General features: G+C 49.6%; 1 protein-coding gene across 1 annotated transcript; it reads left to right on the top strand.

Moving 5' to 3' along the window:
* Nucleotides 1-1,307: 1,307 nt before the first annotated feature.
* Nucleotides 1,308-15,424, top strand: LOC307027347 (ras GTPase-activating protein nGAP-like; the record flags this gene model as incomplete). The annotated part of the gene is given in 13 exon segments (XM_079695580.1): nt 1,308-1,417; nt 1,419-1,623; nt 2,227-2,365; nt 7,784-7,928; nt 8,716-8,955; nt 9,495-9,696; nt 10,645-10,817; nt 11,363-12,710; nt 12,837-12,971; nt 13,428-13,470; nt 13,473-13,629; nt 15,173-15,260; nt 15,371-15,424. Coding segments are annotated over 13 exon segments (3,024 nt in total), but the record flags the coding sequence as incomplete, so codon positions are not given.
* Between the last annotated feature and the right edge of the window lie 822 nt (nt 15,425-16,246).

The raw sequence follows: 16,246 nt of genomic DNA, 5'->3' as shown, positions 1-16,246 counted from the left end.
GGTGCAGGAATGAGTCCTATAACCAGGAAGTGAGTCAGCATTTCTCCACTTCCTGTTCCCTGGTCTCAGAGCCAATGGGATCTCTCCATAGGGTTTAGGAAAGTATCTGAACTAAGGTCTGTGGTTGAGACACACTGAAGAGACGGATCACGTTTTGTTCTACATTAAATCATCAGCAGTGACCCCACTGGTGATCTCTGAAGAGTGGACGTGTCTGAGAAACGATGGTTGTTACCAAGTGGCTGAATAGGACTACAGAAGTCGTGGAGGTCGTTGTACGTCATTACGCCGAACACGTAAACACTCCTCTAAGTTAGTTTCTGTTCTGCTTGAGAGCAAGTCCCTGCCTCCTGCAGACTGTTCAAACAAACGCTTCAACTCCTTCCATCTAGAATCTGTATGTTTGAATATGGATCTGAAGTTGGCGTGACGTTGAAGTCGTGCTGCTGGACTCGCCTGTAGTTCCTTTATAGCATCACGTTAGCATGTAGCGTCTGGACATTAGATTTATGATTAGAACATTATAAAAGTAGACATGTGGAGATTATCCTGAACAGAACATTTATTTTTTACAATATTCCTAAATCCTCTGGAGAAGCCTCGTTGGCTCTGAGACGAGGGAACCAGCCGCTTCCTTCAGGGGGACTACAGACACACGTCAGCACTGCTCCGCTCCGTTGCCCCACTAGAACGTTAGTCTGCTCGTCTGCTAGTGGAGCCCAGAGATCAGACTTTATTTATCCAGAAGGAAATCGTTTTGCCAGAGTTACAAAAATACAATCAACTCAGCAGCAGCATCAAACTGTACACTAACAATGCAGCAAGAAGAGCATTTACATATCTACAGGAAACCCAGACGCTGAGAGAGGTCATGTAAATATGAACCGTGTTTAGTGATGCAAAGATACGTAACCTGATCAGCTGGTTTTCAGACAGGTGTTTATATAAATGGATCAGAGATATAGTATATATATATATGACTCAGTAGTATTCGTGTGTTAATGAGACCACTTTTCAAAAATAAATCGATTCCAGTTGGAAACATTTTCTAACAAATCTTAGTTGATAAAAAAAATCCCAATGATTTATTTTCTGAACAAGCTTGAAATAAACGCTTCCTATTTCCCCTTATTATAATCCCTGAGGATCTGCTCTAAGGGGTGAGCTGCTGACACTCACATCATTTACCTGCTTCTGATTGATTTTGCTAACTTATAACTGAGCTTACGAGGCGATATACCTCTAGTGGGCGGCCCGTGGACCCCCCGGACCACCTGGTGATAACCCTGATGTGATTTGATTTGCAGAACAACTACGTGGGTCTGGTGAACATCCCGGTGTCGGGCGTGACGGGGCGTCAGTTCGTGGAGCGCTGGTACCCCGTCAGCACCCCCACCCCCGTCAGCAAGGCCAGGGGGGGGGGGGGGGCCGTCCATCCGGATCAAGTCCCGCTACCAGAGCGTCAGCATCCTCCCCATGGAGCAGTACAAGGAGTTCGCTGAGTTCATCACCAACAACTACTCCATGCTGTGCTCCGTGCTGGAGCCGGTGATCAGCGTCAGGAACAAGGAGGAGATGAGCAGCGCGCTGGTGCACATCCTGCAGAGCACCGGGAGGGCCAAGGTGTGCAGCCAATCAGGGGAGGGGAGAGGGGGGTCCAAAGGTCAGCAGCCAATCAGGGGAGAGGAGGGAGTCCAAAGGTCAGCAGCCAATCAGAGGAGAGGAAGGGGGTCGGCAGCCAATCAGGGGAGAGGAGGGGAGGGTGAAGGTCAGCAGCCAATCAGGGGACGGGAGGGGGGGGTGAAGGTCAGCAGCCAATCAGAGGAGAGGAGGGGGGTTGGCAGCCAATCAGGGGAGAGGAGGGGGGGGGGGGGGTGAAGGTCAGCAGCCAATCAGGGGACGGGAGGGGGGGGGGGGGTGAAGGTCAGCAGCCAATCAGAGGAGAGGAGGGGGGTTGGCAGCAGATCAGGGGAGAGGAGGGGAGTCCAAAGGTCAGCAGCCAATCAGGGGAGGGGCTCTGGTACTCTTATGGGGCAGACATTAATAATTTAAGAGCAGCGGAAGGGGATACATTTTTTTTGCATTCAATTATGAGAAATGTACGAATTCTGAGATAATTCAATCAGAAATGTAAAAAAAAATCAACCTGGAATGTTCTAATAAAGCCTTCCTCCTCCTCCTCCTCCTCCTCCTCCTCCTCCTCCTCCTCCTCCTCCTCCTCCTCAGGACTTCCTCACGGACCTGGTGATGGCGGAGGTGGACCGCTGTGCAGACGTTCTGATCTTCAGGGAGAACACGCTCGCCACCAAGTCCATCGAGGAGTTCCTGAAGCTGGCGGGACAGAAGTACCTACACGACGCGCTGGGTGAGACCCGCCTCCTACACGCAGTCCACTGTGTGCGTCACTCTTTAGTGTCCCCTGGTCTCCAGCTGCGTGCGTCACTCTTTATTGTCCCCCAGTCTCCAGCTGTGTGCGTCACTCTTTAGTGTCCCCCAGTCTCCAGCTGTGTGCGTCACTCTTTAGTGTCCCCCGATCTCCCAGCTGTGTGCGTCACTCTTTAGTGTCCCCTGGTCTCCCAGCTGTGTGCGTCACTCTTTAGTGTCCCCTGGTCTCCCAACTTAGTGCGTCACTCTTTAGTGTCCCCTGGTCTCCAGCTGTGTGCGTCACTCTTTAGTGTCCCCTGGTCTCCAGCTGTGTGCTTCACTCTTTAGTGTCCCCTGATCCCCCAGCTGTGTGCGTCACTCTTTAGTGTCCCCTGGTCTCCAGCTGTGTGCGTCACTCTTTAGTGTCCCCTGGTCTCCAGCTGTGTGCTTCACTCTTTAGTGTCCCCTGATCCCCCAGCTGTGTGCGTCACTCTTTAGTGTCCCCTGGTCTCCAGCTGTGTGCGTCACTCTTTAGTGTCCCCTGGTCTCCAGCTGTGTGCGTCACTCTTTAGTGTCCCCTGGTCTCCCAGCTGTGTGCGTCACTCTTTAGTGTCCCCTGGTCTCCAGCTGTGTGCGTCACTCTTTAGTGTCCCCTGGTCCCCCAGCTGTGTGCGTCACTCTTTAGTGTCCCCTGGTCTCCAGCTGTGTGCGTCACTCTTTAGTGTCCCCTGGTCCCCCAGCTGTGTGCGTCACTCTTTAGTGTCCCCTGGTCCCCCAGCTGTGTGCGTCCCTCTTTAGTGTCCCCTGGTCCCCCAGCTGTGTGCGTCCCTCTTTAGTGTCCCCTGGTCTCCAGCTGTGTGCGTCACTCTTTAGTGTCCCCTGGTCCCCCAGCTGTGTGCGTCACTCTTTAGTGTCCCCTGGTCTCCAGCTGTGTGCGTCACTCTTTAGTGTCCCCTGGTCCCCCAGCTGTGTGCGTCACTCTTGAGTGTCCACTAGTCCCCCAGCTGTGTGCGTCACTCTTGAGTGTCCCCTGGTCTCCAGCTGTGTGCGTCACTCTTTAGTGTCCCCTGGTCTCCAGCTGTGTGCGTCACTCTTTAGTGTCCCCTGGTCTCCCAGCTGTGTGCGTCACTCTTTAGTGTCCCCTGGTCTCCAGCTGTGTGTGTCACTCTTTAGTGTCCCCTGGTATCCAGCTGTGTGCGTCACTCTTTAGTGTCCCCTGATCCCCCAGCTGTGTGCGTCACTCTTTAGTGTCCCCTGGTCTCCAGCTGTGTGCGTCACTCTTTAGTGTCCCCTGGTCTCCCAGCTGTGTGCGTCACTCTTTAGTGTCCCCTGGTCAACCAGCTGTGTGCGTCACTCTTTAGTGTCCCCTGGTCTCCCAGCTGTGTGCGTCACTCTTTAGTGTCCCCTGGTCTCCCAGCTGTATGCGTCACTCTTTAGTGTCCCCTGGTCTCCAGCTGTGTGTGTCACTCTTTAGTGTCCCCTGGTCTCCAGCTGTGTGCGTCACTCTTTAGTGTCCCCTGCTCTCCAGCTGTGTGTGTCACTCTTTAGTGTCCCCTGGTCCCCCAGCTGTGTGCGTCACTCTTTAGTGTCCCCTGGTCTCCAGCTGTGTGTGTCACTCTTTAGTGTCCCCTGGTCTCCAGCTGTGTGTGTCACTCTTTAGTGTCCCCTGGTCTCCAGCTGTGTGTGTCACTCTTTAGTGTCCCCTGGTCTCCAGCTGTGTGCGTCACTCTTTAGTGTCCCCTGGTCTCCAGCTGTGTTGCTGTGTCATGTCGACCCTTCATCAGATTTAAAGTCTTTGTTCATTATTTTTTGTTTGACTAAAATAGATCTCATGATGTCTTCTCTCCTCCTGTTTGAACAAACTGAAAACATCTCAGAGTTGAAATCTCCTGAGAGAAGACAGACCCAGGAGACGTGCTGCCATCAGGCTTCATAACTCAGGCTGTTATTAGCAGCAACACAAACATTCCTGTTTTATGTATTTATGGTTCTGCGTCTTAAAATAGAAACCACTCTGCTGTGTTCTATTTTGACAGGACTTATTATAGACTCGTTAGAGCGACTCGTTGTTAAAGGTCACATGTCATGGCCATTTCCACTGATCATAATTTCATTGTTTTGGAGGTATACTAAAATAGAAGAATACTCTGCAATGTTCCAAACTCACATTGGTTTCTCAGCATCTCTGTGAAGTATGTGTATTCAGCAGTATTCACTTTCTCCACTAAACGGCTCGCTGCAGCTCCCCCCCCCTCCTTGTGAGCACAGTGTGCTCTGATTGGTCGGTACGAATCGCGCTGAGCTCCGTGGAGGTGTGATTTCCTTGTTGAGCGATACACAGCCAAACACATCCAAACTCAACCTGAGCACACACAAAGTCACAGCCGAAGTAAAAACAATAAGTGTGGCTTGATATTGAGTAAGAAAAAGGTTGATGAACGCTGTGAGAAGGGGTCTGCAGAGAGAACGGGTCTGCAGAGAGAACGGGTCTGCAGCAGGGCTGTGGGAAGTAGGGGTGCTGAGGGTGCTGCAGCACCCCCTGGTGGAGGACAGGGGATCTGCACTTCCACAAGATTAAATACAAATATAATACAAAAAAAATGAATTTTCCGCCTTGATGTAACAACATTCATAATTAAGTAAAGATAACACCCTTTTCACCCCGGTTACATTTTCCATTTGCCCTGTACGATGGGCGCTGTAGTGATGAAAGTGGTGGATGTTGGCTTATCAGGCATCCACAGCTCACAGCCAAAGTGAGAGAGAGAGATAGATAGATAGAGAGAGGGGGTGCACAGGTACCGGCGGGGATTGTTGTTAGCTTCTGCTGCGCTAACGGATATAAGAAGCTGTTTCTACAATAATGTGGAGGGAGAGTTCTGTCCTGTCAGACTGAGAGGCTCAGTGAGGTAAAGGACTCTGAGGGCTTAGATAGTTCACTTTAGTCTAAGTTATCTCAGTGGGTCTCAAACGTTTTGATCACAATTTATGTAAACAAATATTTACAAGGCACTCCTTTATAATTATTAGGATAAATAAAAACAGGTTTGAAATCATTCCAATGTGTACTATAGGACAGTAAACCAAAAATATTGTTTAAAACTGGAGATATTTAAAAATATGCATAAATAAATAAATGTTAACTGATAAAATAAGATATGAATGAACAACAAAAATAAAACAAGTTAGCCTACATGTATTTGTTATTGGCTATGGGTTATTGGTTATGTTCACATACTTATTTGATTATTAAAATGCAAACCGATCTTTTTCATATGGGTGTTTTAGAGTTGTACCCCCTAGATCAGTCTCTAGTTTGGGCGCTCAAAGTGCACCAGATTTAAGCATTTTATTTTAAAATGTTAAAAAAAATCTTCCCGGGGGGGAACCCCCGGACCCCCCTAGAGGATGTGAAGTCCACCCCCGAATTAAAACATGTTCATGCAATACTAAATAAATGTGAAGCCTTGTTATATAAGCTGTGCACCATGTCAATATGTTTCTCTTTTTGTAGTGTATTGGTCTTTTGTAGAGATTTTTCATTGCCAGCTAAAATCTTGCCTATAGGGCAGCAAATTGGTCAAAACCGGCCCTGGTGTCATCCCCACAGCACCCCCCATTTGAAACATGTTCCCACGGCTATGGTCTGCAGAGAGAATGGGTCTGCAGAGAGAATGCAGGGTGTCTGCGGGGTCTTAAAAAGTATTAAAAGTTGATAAATCAATTTAGCGAAAATTAAGGCTATTAAAAAGTATTAAAAAGTATTAAACGGCATTTCCCAAGGTATTAAGAAGGTCCACAGCAACGACAACATGAAACAGTGAAACACCCTTTAATTTACTGAAACGACATGTTTTGTAAACATATGACAAATGTGTGAGGGTGATGACGTCAGAGCATCGTCCTATGTGCCAGGGCTTAGCCCTGGAAAGCCCCAGCCCAATTTAACCCCTGGGTATTTGTGAGGGAGCTCCTATATGGTATTACCCCGCTGAAGCTCACCAAAGTTTAATATATTTCATAGTTCAAAGTTTTGTCAATTGTTTTGTTTATTGGTCAAATACTGGTTTCTAATGTTTTCTGAGGAGTTTTACTGGAATGAAAGAGCACAGAGTACAGAAGCAACAAAGCAGCATACTGCATTAAACCTGACCTTCACAGAGAGGTTGAAGTTCATGTGGAGAGGAGGCTTCAGTAGTCTGTCTGCACTCTGTTTAGTTGTGCTATCTTACAATCAATATAGTCAATGTGAGGTAAAGTGTGTCGCCAATGTAACCGGTTAGAACTCAAAGTTGCGATGAGGTCTTAAAATGTATGGAAAGGGTCTTAAAAAAGGCCTTAAAAGGTATTAAATTTGACTTCAGGATTCCTGCATATACCCTGGAATGGGTCTGCAGAGAGAATGGGTCTGCAGAGAGAACGGGTCTGCAGAGAGAACGGGTCTGCAGAGAGAATGGGTCTGCAGAGAGAATGGGTCTGCAGAGAGAATGGGTCTGCAGAGAGAACGGGTCTGCAGAGAGAACGGGTCTGCAGAGAGAACGGGTCTGCAGAGAGAACGGGTCTGCAGAGAGAAGGGGTCTGCAGAGAGAACGGGTCTGCAGAGAGAACGGGTCTGCAGAGAGAACGGGTCTGCAGAGAGAAGGGGTCTGCAGAGAGAAGGGGTCTGCAGAGAGAATGGGTCTGCAGAGAGAATGGGTCTGCAGAGAGAACGGGTCTGCAGAGAGAATGGGTCTGCAGAGAGAAGGGGTCTGCAGAGAGAATGGGTCTGGAGAGAGAACGGGTCTGCAGAGAGAACTGTCTGTTATCAGCCTGTAGCCAGGGAGGAGAGATCAGCAGGGCTGCCTGCACTGAGTGTGTGTGTGAGGAAGTCCGTGGATTGGTCAATTTGGACCAATCAGCGGGGGCTTAACGTAACGGCTCCACGGATTGGCCCATTTAGTTCCGGGTACGTGCTTTCGTAAGCACGTACCCGGAACTAAATGGATGATGACGTTTCACCAACGAGGCGTTTTTTCTGTGTTAGAGTTTTACTCCCTACAGGGTGTACTCTGAGGGTTTTGACTCTGCAGACCGTTCACATGCAGAAAAACCTTCATAGCACACAAGGGGACGGGTAACAACCGGAGAAGCATGACATGGGACCTTTAAACTGACTCGTTGTTAAAGTGACTATTTAGCAACTGTATAAATCTTCAGTGTCCAGGAGTACGCCATTGAAACGTATTTAAAATCTGTGTGTGTGTGTGTGTGTGTGTGTGTGTGTGTGTGTGTGTGTGTGTGTGTGTGTGTGTGTGTGTGTGTGTGTGTGTGTGTGTGTGTGTGTGTGTGTGTGTGTGTGTGTGTGTGTGTGTGTGTGTGTGTGTGTGTGTGTGTGTGTGTGTGTGTGTGTGTGTGTGTGTGTGTGTGTGTGTGTGTGTAGGGGAGTTCATCAGGGCTCTCTATGAGTCAGACGAGGTGTGTGAGGTGGATCCGAGTCGCTGCAGCAGCTCTGAGCTCGCTGAACATCAGAGCAACCTGAAGATGTGCTGCGAGCTGGCCTTCTGCAAGATCATCAACTCATACTGGTACACACACACGTGCACACACACACACACACACACACCTGCAACACACACACACACCTGCAACACACACACACCTGCAACACACACACACCTGCAACACACACACACATGTGCACACAAACACCTGCAACACACACACACACACACACACACACCTGCAACACACACACACACACACACACACACACACACACACACACCTGCAACACACACACACACACACACACACACGTGCACACACACACCTGCAACACACACACACACACACACACACACACACACACACATACACACACATACACACACATACACACACACACACACACACGTGCACACACACACCTGCAACACACACACACACACCTACACCTGCAACACACACACATCGCCTACCCCTTCTCTCCTCAGTGTGTTTCCTCTCCTTGTCTCCTCAGTGTGTCTCTCTCAGTGTGCTCTTTGTCTCCTTGTCTCCTCAGTGCGTTTCCTCTCCTTGTCTCCTCAGTGTGTGTCCTCATTGTGTCTCTCAGTGTGTTTCCTCTCCATGTCTCCTCAGTGTGTCCCTCAGTGTGCTTCCTCTCCTTGTCTCCTCAGTGTGTTTCCTCTCCTTGTCTCCTCAGTGTGCTTCCTCTCCTTGTCTCCTCAGTGTGTTTCCTCTCCTTGTCTCCTCAGTGTGCTTCCTCTCCTTGTCTCCTCAGTGTGTTTCCTCTCCTTGTCTCCTCATTGTGCTTCCTCTCCATGTCTCCTCAGTGTGTCCCTCTCAGTGCGTTTCCTCTCCTTGTCTCCTCAGTGTGTTCCCTCGGGAGCTGAAGGAGGTGTTCTCTTCGTGGCGGCAGCAGTGCGAGGCGCGCGGCCACCAGCAGGACATCAGCCAGCGTCTGATCAGCGCCTCGCTCTTCCTGCGCTTCCTGTGTCCCGCCATCATGTCTCCCTCTCTGTTCGGCCTGATGCAGGAGTACCCCGACGACCGCACCTCGCGCACCCTCACCCTCATCGCTAAGGTCATCCAGAACCTCGCCAACTTCACCAAGTGAGTCCGTCTGCATTCAAGCTATTGACAACATATGCTATTCATCTCAACGTATGTCATAACGATGTTTTGTCTTGTGTAACCATTAGCCAATCAGCAACCAAGGTACCCCCCCCCCCCCCCCCCCCCTTACCACCTGAATCTCCTCTAGAGCACCATTGAGTTCTTCGTAACCTAATCTCTCTCAGAGGGGCGTGGGGAGGGGTCTCCTTATTTTCATCTAAAGTAACAGACAGAGAATCAGCACTTTGGAAACAGGGCTGAAACAGAGGGGATTATGGGTAATGCTGCAATGATCTGTTTGGTGTTTCAGCCAATCAGAGACAGGCTCTGGATATATCTGAGACTCTAAGACATCGGAGGTAGGATAATGAACTGTGTGTGTGTGTGTGTGTGTGTGTGTGTGTGTGTGTGTGTGTGTGTGTGTGTGTGTGTGTGTGTGTGTGTGTGTGTGTGTGTGTGTGTGTGTGTGTGTGTGTGTGTGTGTGTGTGTGTGTGTGTGTGTGTGTGTGTGTGTGTTCGTGTGTGTGTGTGTGTAGGTTTGGAAACAAGGAGGAGTACATGGCCTTCATGAACGACTTCCTGGAGCACGAGTGGGCGGGGATGATACGTTTCCTGTCTGAGATCTCGAACCCCGAGACGCTGTCCAACACGCCGGGGTTCGAGGGGTACATCGACCTTGGAAGAGAGCTGTCGGTGCTGCACGGGCTGCTGTGGGAGGTGGTGTCCCAGCTGGACAAGGTCAGTGTGTGTGTGTGTGTGTGTGTGTGTGTGTGTGTGTGTGTGTGTGTGTGTGTGTGTGTGTGTGTGTGTGTGTGTGTGTGTGTGTGTGTGTGTGTGTGTGTGTGTGTGTGTGTGTGTGTGTGTGTGTGTGTGTGTGTGTGTGTGTGTGTGTGTGTGTGTGTGTGTGTGTGTGTGTGTGTGTGTGTGTGTGTGTGTGTGTGTGTGTGTGTGTGTGTGTGCGCGCGCGCACATCTCTGATGATGTAACATGAAAGCAGCACCCCAGTTCATCTCACCACACTGCCTGGCTGAACTTCACAGCATGTCCCCCCTCCTAACCCGTCCCCCCTCCTAACCTGTCCCCACTCCTACCCCGTCCCCACTCCTAACCTGTCCCCACTCCTAACCTGTCCCCCCTCCTAACCTGTCCCCACTCCTAACCTGTCCCCCCTCCTAACCCGTCCCCCCTCCTAACCTGTCCCCACTCCTACCCCGTCCCCACTCCTGACCTGTCCCCCCTCATAACCCGTCCCCCCTCCTAACCCGTCCCCACTCCTAACCCGTCCCCCCTCCTAACCTGTCCCCACTCCTGACCCGTCCCCCCTCCTAACCCGTCCCCACTCCTACCCCGTCCCCCCTCCTAACCTGTCACCCCTCCTAACCTGTCCCCACTCCTAACCCCCCCTCCCTCCTAACCTGTCCCCCCCCTGCTGTGTTTTTGTTCAGTAGAAGCATGTGTGTTTTTGTTCAGTAGAAGCATGTCGTTGTAGTTTTTGATTTTCCATTAAGTTTCCCCTTATGTTTTTTCTTTCCCTCCTTCTGTTCACTTCCTGTCTGGCCGACTCTCTCTTCCGCTGTCCCTCCACCACCAATGCATCCTGGTGCTTCAACACACACACACACACACTTACACACACATACACACACAAACACTCGACAACCCCAGGGTGAAAATTCCTTCCTGCAGGCCACCGTAGCGAAGCTGGGCCCGCTGCCGAGGATTCTGGGAGATATTTCCCGCTGCCTGGCCTCTCCTGTGCCTCAGCAGCAGATCAGACGCTTCCCGGACCAAAACTCAGGCAACCTGAGCGGCAGCCTCTCCTCCGGCCTGCAACGCATCTTTGAGGACCCCAATGACAGGTAACTGTTAGAGAACTCTCCCTGGTCCCCGGCTTGATCTTGAACCTCAGGATCCATGTATCTGTGATCCTCTCCAGAAGGAGTCATCACATACAGAGCATCAAGTAGTTCCTGAACAGTGTCCTTCACATGCTGATATCCAAGAGAGGGAGTTCCTCAGTCACTAGATGGAGGAATAGAAAGCAGTATTCAATGTTTACTTCAGATTAGCTCCACGTCAGAAATGATCATGCTTGTCATATGTCTCTCTCCATAGAGGCTGAATCATCATGTTAATCACATAGCTATCATATGCCTCAAACAGTCCTGATGCTCTTCTAGGTAATCACACATCCTGTCATGTTCACAGCTACAGTTGGGATACCTTTGTTATCATGTTACTCTCATGTCAGCCCTAGAAGGATCTGTTTGGTATTTTGAGCAAAACACTTCAGAGACATGTTTTTATATCTAAGAACTATAATATATGCCTACAAATAGTATAATAGGAGACCTTAAGCTACAGATAGGTTAACCTCTGACCTCCCTCTCTTCTCTTCCTGCAGTCGAAGGGACCCCCCCGCCCTGCAGCAGACTGTCTCTGATCTGATGGAGGGTCGCCCCCCCCCAAGCAGCAGTTTCTCAGACCCAGAGGATGGAGATCTTCTTCTGTTGCCGGGCGGACGCAGCATCTCCCTGGTGGACCTGCAGGACCTGGACCCACCCCCAAATCGCCTCAGCAGGGGGGGGGGCTCGCAGGCCTCCATAGGACACGCCCCCCTCCTCGCTCACCCCCCGATTAAAGCCCCGCCCAGAGAGGCTCAGCCGCAGAGCGCGCCGCAGGCCAGGAGGCCGTTTCACCCGTCAATCAACCGTCATCAGCCGCGTAGCCTGCAGCCAATCAGCTTCCAGAACCCCGTGTACCACCTCAGTAACCCGGGCAACCAGGGCAACCTGAGTAGCCCCGCCCACAGTCTAAGTAGCCCCGCCCACAGTATGGTTAGCCCCGCCCACATTGTTTGTAATCCTGCCCAGAACACAAGTAACGCCGCCCACATTCTGGGTAACCCTATTAACCCCGCCTACGTTCTTTGTAACCCTGCTCACAACATGAGTAGCCCCGCCCAAAACACAAGTAACCTCGCCCATATTCTGGGTAACCCTATTAATCCCGCCCACAGTCTGAATAGTCCCGCCCACAATATGAGTAATCAAAGTAACCCTGCCCACAACATGAGTAGCCCCGCCCACAATATGAATAACCAGAGTAACCACGCCCATATGCTGGGTAACCCTATTAACCCCGCCCACAGTCTGAGTGGCCCCTCCCACATCCTGATTAGCCCCGCCCATATTCTGAGTGGCCCCGCCCACAGCCTGTCCTCTCGCTCCGCCCACTCTCAGCTCCAGGACTCCAGCTCAGAGAACCTCAGCACGGAGAGTTCTCACAACAGCCGCACCTCGGACGACCTGGGCAGCCAGGCGGGGGTCAAAGGTCGCGCCCCCTCGAACAGCAGCAGCCTGGACGAATCGGGGTCGAGGGGCGGGGGTTCAACGCCGAGAAGACACGCCCCTCCTCAGCCCCCTGACCTCCCATTAGCCGTCGCTATCCCCCGTCAGAGCACCACAGCTGGCACCGCCCATATTGTGAAGGTGGAGCAAAGCAGAGGAGGGGGCGGAGCCAGGACGCCACGCTCGCTCCCACACAGCCAACCACTACGCAGCAGCCCCAACACAGAGCCCGCCCCCACGACGGGACACGCCCCCCAGACAGGACACGCCCCCCAGACAGGACACGCCCCCACAACAGGACACATCCTCACGCCAGGACACGCCCCCCGGCAACCGGAGACCGTAGCTCCGCCCCCGAGGAGCACCGCCAAGCAGCCGCCGCAGGTACTGCAGCAACAAGAGGTAACAACAAAAAATGAAATGCTTTTTAATGATGAAGTGCTACTGAGGACACTCTACTGTGGAGCAGGCAGAGGCACAGATCTAATTGTATTTATAAAAAGGTTATATAATGAATTGAATGTCCAGGCGTCTCCGGTGGAGGTGATGTCTCCGGTGGAGCGGACGGCTGCCTGGGTGCTGAACAACGGACAATATGAAGAAGAAGAGGAGGAAGAGGAGGACGGGAAGAAGAGCAGGGAGGAGGGCAAGAACACCGAGAAGGTACCACACACACTCATATCTGATAAGACATTTAACGGCTGAGTTTTAGCATTTTTTACTCCAATTTTCGGATCTGGTCGAATAAAATAGAAACTTTAATTAATTTTTTAGTATAATTTGATCAGATATATACAAGGATCAACTTTTTTATTATTATTAATTTATTTTTGAATTTGTGGATCTAGTTTTACAATTAGAAGAAAACAAACATCCTGGTCTTGGTTTTTATTCAGATTTTGAAATAGCAAACCTAGAAATTTGAAATTCACATGCATGTTTTCAAAGCAAAGACTTGCTCCTATCGACGCCACCTTGCATGTAGCAGACCCTTGGCTAACACAGAGTGTTGCATGTAGCAGACCCTTGGCTAACACAGAGTGTTGCATGTAGCAGACCCTTGGCTAACAGAGTGTTGCATGTAGCAGACCCTTGGCTAACACAGAGTGTTCCCTGCAGTACGAGCAGGAGATCTCTCGTCTGAAGGAGCGCCTGCGGGGCTCGGGCGCCGCCTGGAGGAGTACGAGCGCAGGCTGCTGGCTCAGGAGCAGCAGATGCAGAAGCTCCTGCAGGAGTACAAGCAGCGCCTGGAGGACAGCGAGGAGAAGCTGAGGAGGCAGCAGGAGGAGAAGGACAGCGAGATGAAGAGCATCGTCTGCAGGTAGGACTGACTCCACCGTCTGGGCTGCTGCAGCACGAGAAACAAACGCACCGATAAATGCTACTGATAACGCCGAGTAATCGAAACAAAACTTCTGAAACTCCTCCTGAGGGCAGAGCGAGACGGACGTCCTGAGGTCGGGATGTTTTCCACGTTCTCTAAACGTTTTGACCTTTTCAAAAGTCTTTCACGACATTTTAGGAACAATTTAAGAACGATTGGATGATTGGTCTCTTTGGGAACATTTGGGAGGGTTTTAATTACATACACATACACACACACATACACACACACACACACACACACACACACACACACACACACACACACACACACACACACACACACACACACACACACACACACACACACACACACACACACACACACACACACACACACACACACACACACACACACACACACACACACAGAGACACGCACACACACACACACAGAGACACACACACACACACACACACACACACACACACACACACACACACACACACACACACACACACACACACACACACACACACACACACACATACACATACACATACACACACATCTCACACACACACACATCTCACACACACACACACATTCTCACACACACACACATTCTCACACACACACACACACATTCTCACACACACACACACACACACACACACACACACACACATTCTCACACACACACACACACACACACATTCTCACACACACACACACACACACACATTCTCACACACACACATTCTCACACACACACACATTCTCACACACACACATTCTCACACACACACACACACACACACACACACACACACACACACACACACACACACACACACACACACACACACACACACACACACACACACACACACACACATCTGATAAGACATTTAACAACTGAGTTTTTAGCATTCTTTACTCACACTTTCGGACCTGATCGGATAAAATATTAACTTTTATTTATTTGTTATTGTAGTTTGATCAGAGGCTCAACTTTTTTATTATTCATATTTATTTATTTTTTAATTTCTGGATCTCATTTTACCATTAGAACAAAACTAAACATGTAAGAACGATTGGATGGTATCTTTGGGAATGTTCGAGAGGGTTTGAATAACACTTCGGACCACTTGATGGAAAATGTTATGGATACTTTGAAGACAACTTCTTTGAATGATTCTTCCCCACATTTATGGAGCTTTTGAAGGTCCTTCGATGAACACTTTAACTCTATTTTGGGGAATTAGTTTTAGAACAAAACATTTAGGAAGCTTTTGACATTTATTAGAATTCGTTAAGAACATTTTAGGAACATTTTGATTCTATTTTTTGGAACATTTGGTGAACTTTATTTTCCAAATCCTTTAGGAATATTTTCAGGACATTCTGTCGTAATGAAATATCCATTAAATGACATTAAAACCATTCTAAAATGTTTTTGTATTTATTATAACATTTTCTGAAACGTTGTGAAAACCGTGTGGGAATATTTGTTTCCTAAATATATTATTTTTTTCAGACTGATGGCGGTGGAGGAGGAGTTGAAGCGGGACCATGCAGAGATGCAGGCGGTGATCGAAGCAAAACAGAAAATCATTGACGCTCAGGTACAGGACATATCCTCTGAGACATGAAACCGTGTACTTAATGTTATCTGAAACTGTACAGGAAATAGTTTTTAGTTCTTGTTCTCTCATCGTCTCTTCACTGATTCCAGGTCAGTAATGGATGTGAGATTAACCGATCAGGCAAGTAGTGACTGAAGCCCGGCCCCCCCCCCCCCTCCCCACCCCCTCACGCTGTTTTCAGAGCGCCCACACCTGAGCAGCCAATCACAGAGCAGATACCTTTATTACCTAGCATCATATCAGATACAATTTAAGCAGTGTAAAAAAACAGGTGAATAAAACACATTTTAGAACTTCAGGTCACCACCGCTAAGCTAAAGGAGGCTAGTGTTGGGCTATAAAAGAACTACAGCACGGTCACATGACTTCACGTCACCACCGCTAAGCTAAAGGAGGCTAGTGTTGGGCTATAAAAGAACTACAGCACGGTCACATGACTTCACGTCACCACCGCTAAGCTAAAGGAGGCTAGTGTTGGGCTATAAAAGAACTACAGCACGGTCACATGACTTCACGTCACCACCGCTAAGCTAAAGGTGGCTAATGTTGGGCTATAAAAGAACTACAGCACGGTCACATGACTTCACGTCACCACCGCTAAGCTAAAGGTGGCTAATGTTGGGCTATAAAGGAACTACAGCACGGTCACATGACTTCACGTCACCACTGCTAAGCTAAAGGTGGCTAATGTTGGGCTATAAAAGAACTACAGCACGGTCACATGACTTCACGTCACCACCGCTAAGCTAAAGGTGGCTAATGTTGGGCTATAAAAGAACTACAGCACGGTCACATGACTTCACGTCACCACCGCTAAGCTAAAGGTGGCTAATGTTGGGCTATAAAGGAACTACAGCACGGTCACATGACTTCACGTCACCACCGCTAAGCTAAAGGAGGCTAGTGTTGGGCTATAAAAGAACTACAGCACGGTCACATGACTTCACGTCACCACCGCTAAGCTA

Source organism: Notothenia rossii, assembly GCF_949606895.1.
Source record: "Notothenia rossii genome assembly, contig: scaffold_609, whole genome shotgun sequence".
NCBI lineage: Eukaryota > Metazoa > Chordata > Actinopteri > Perciformes > Nototheniidae > Notothenia > Notothenia rossii.
This window is presented reverse-complemented; position numbering and strand designations above follow the sequence as displayed.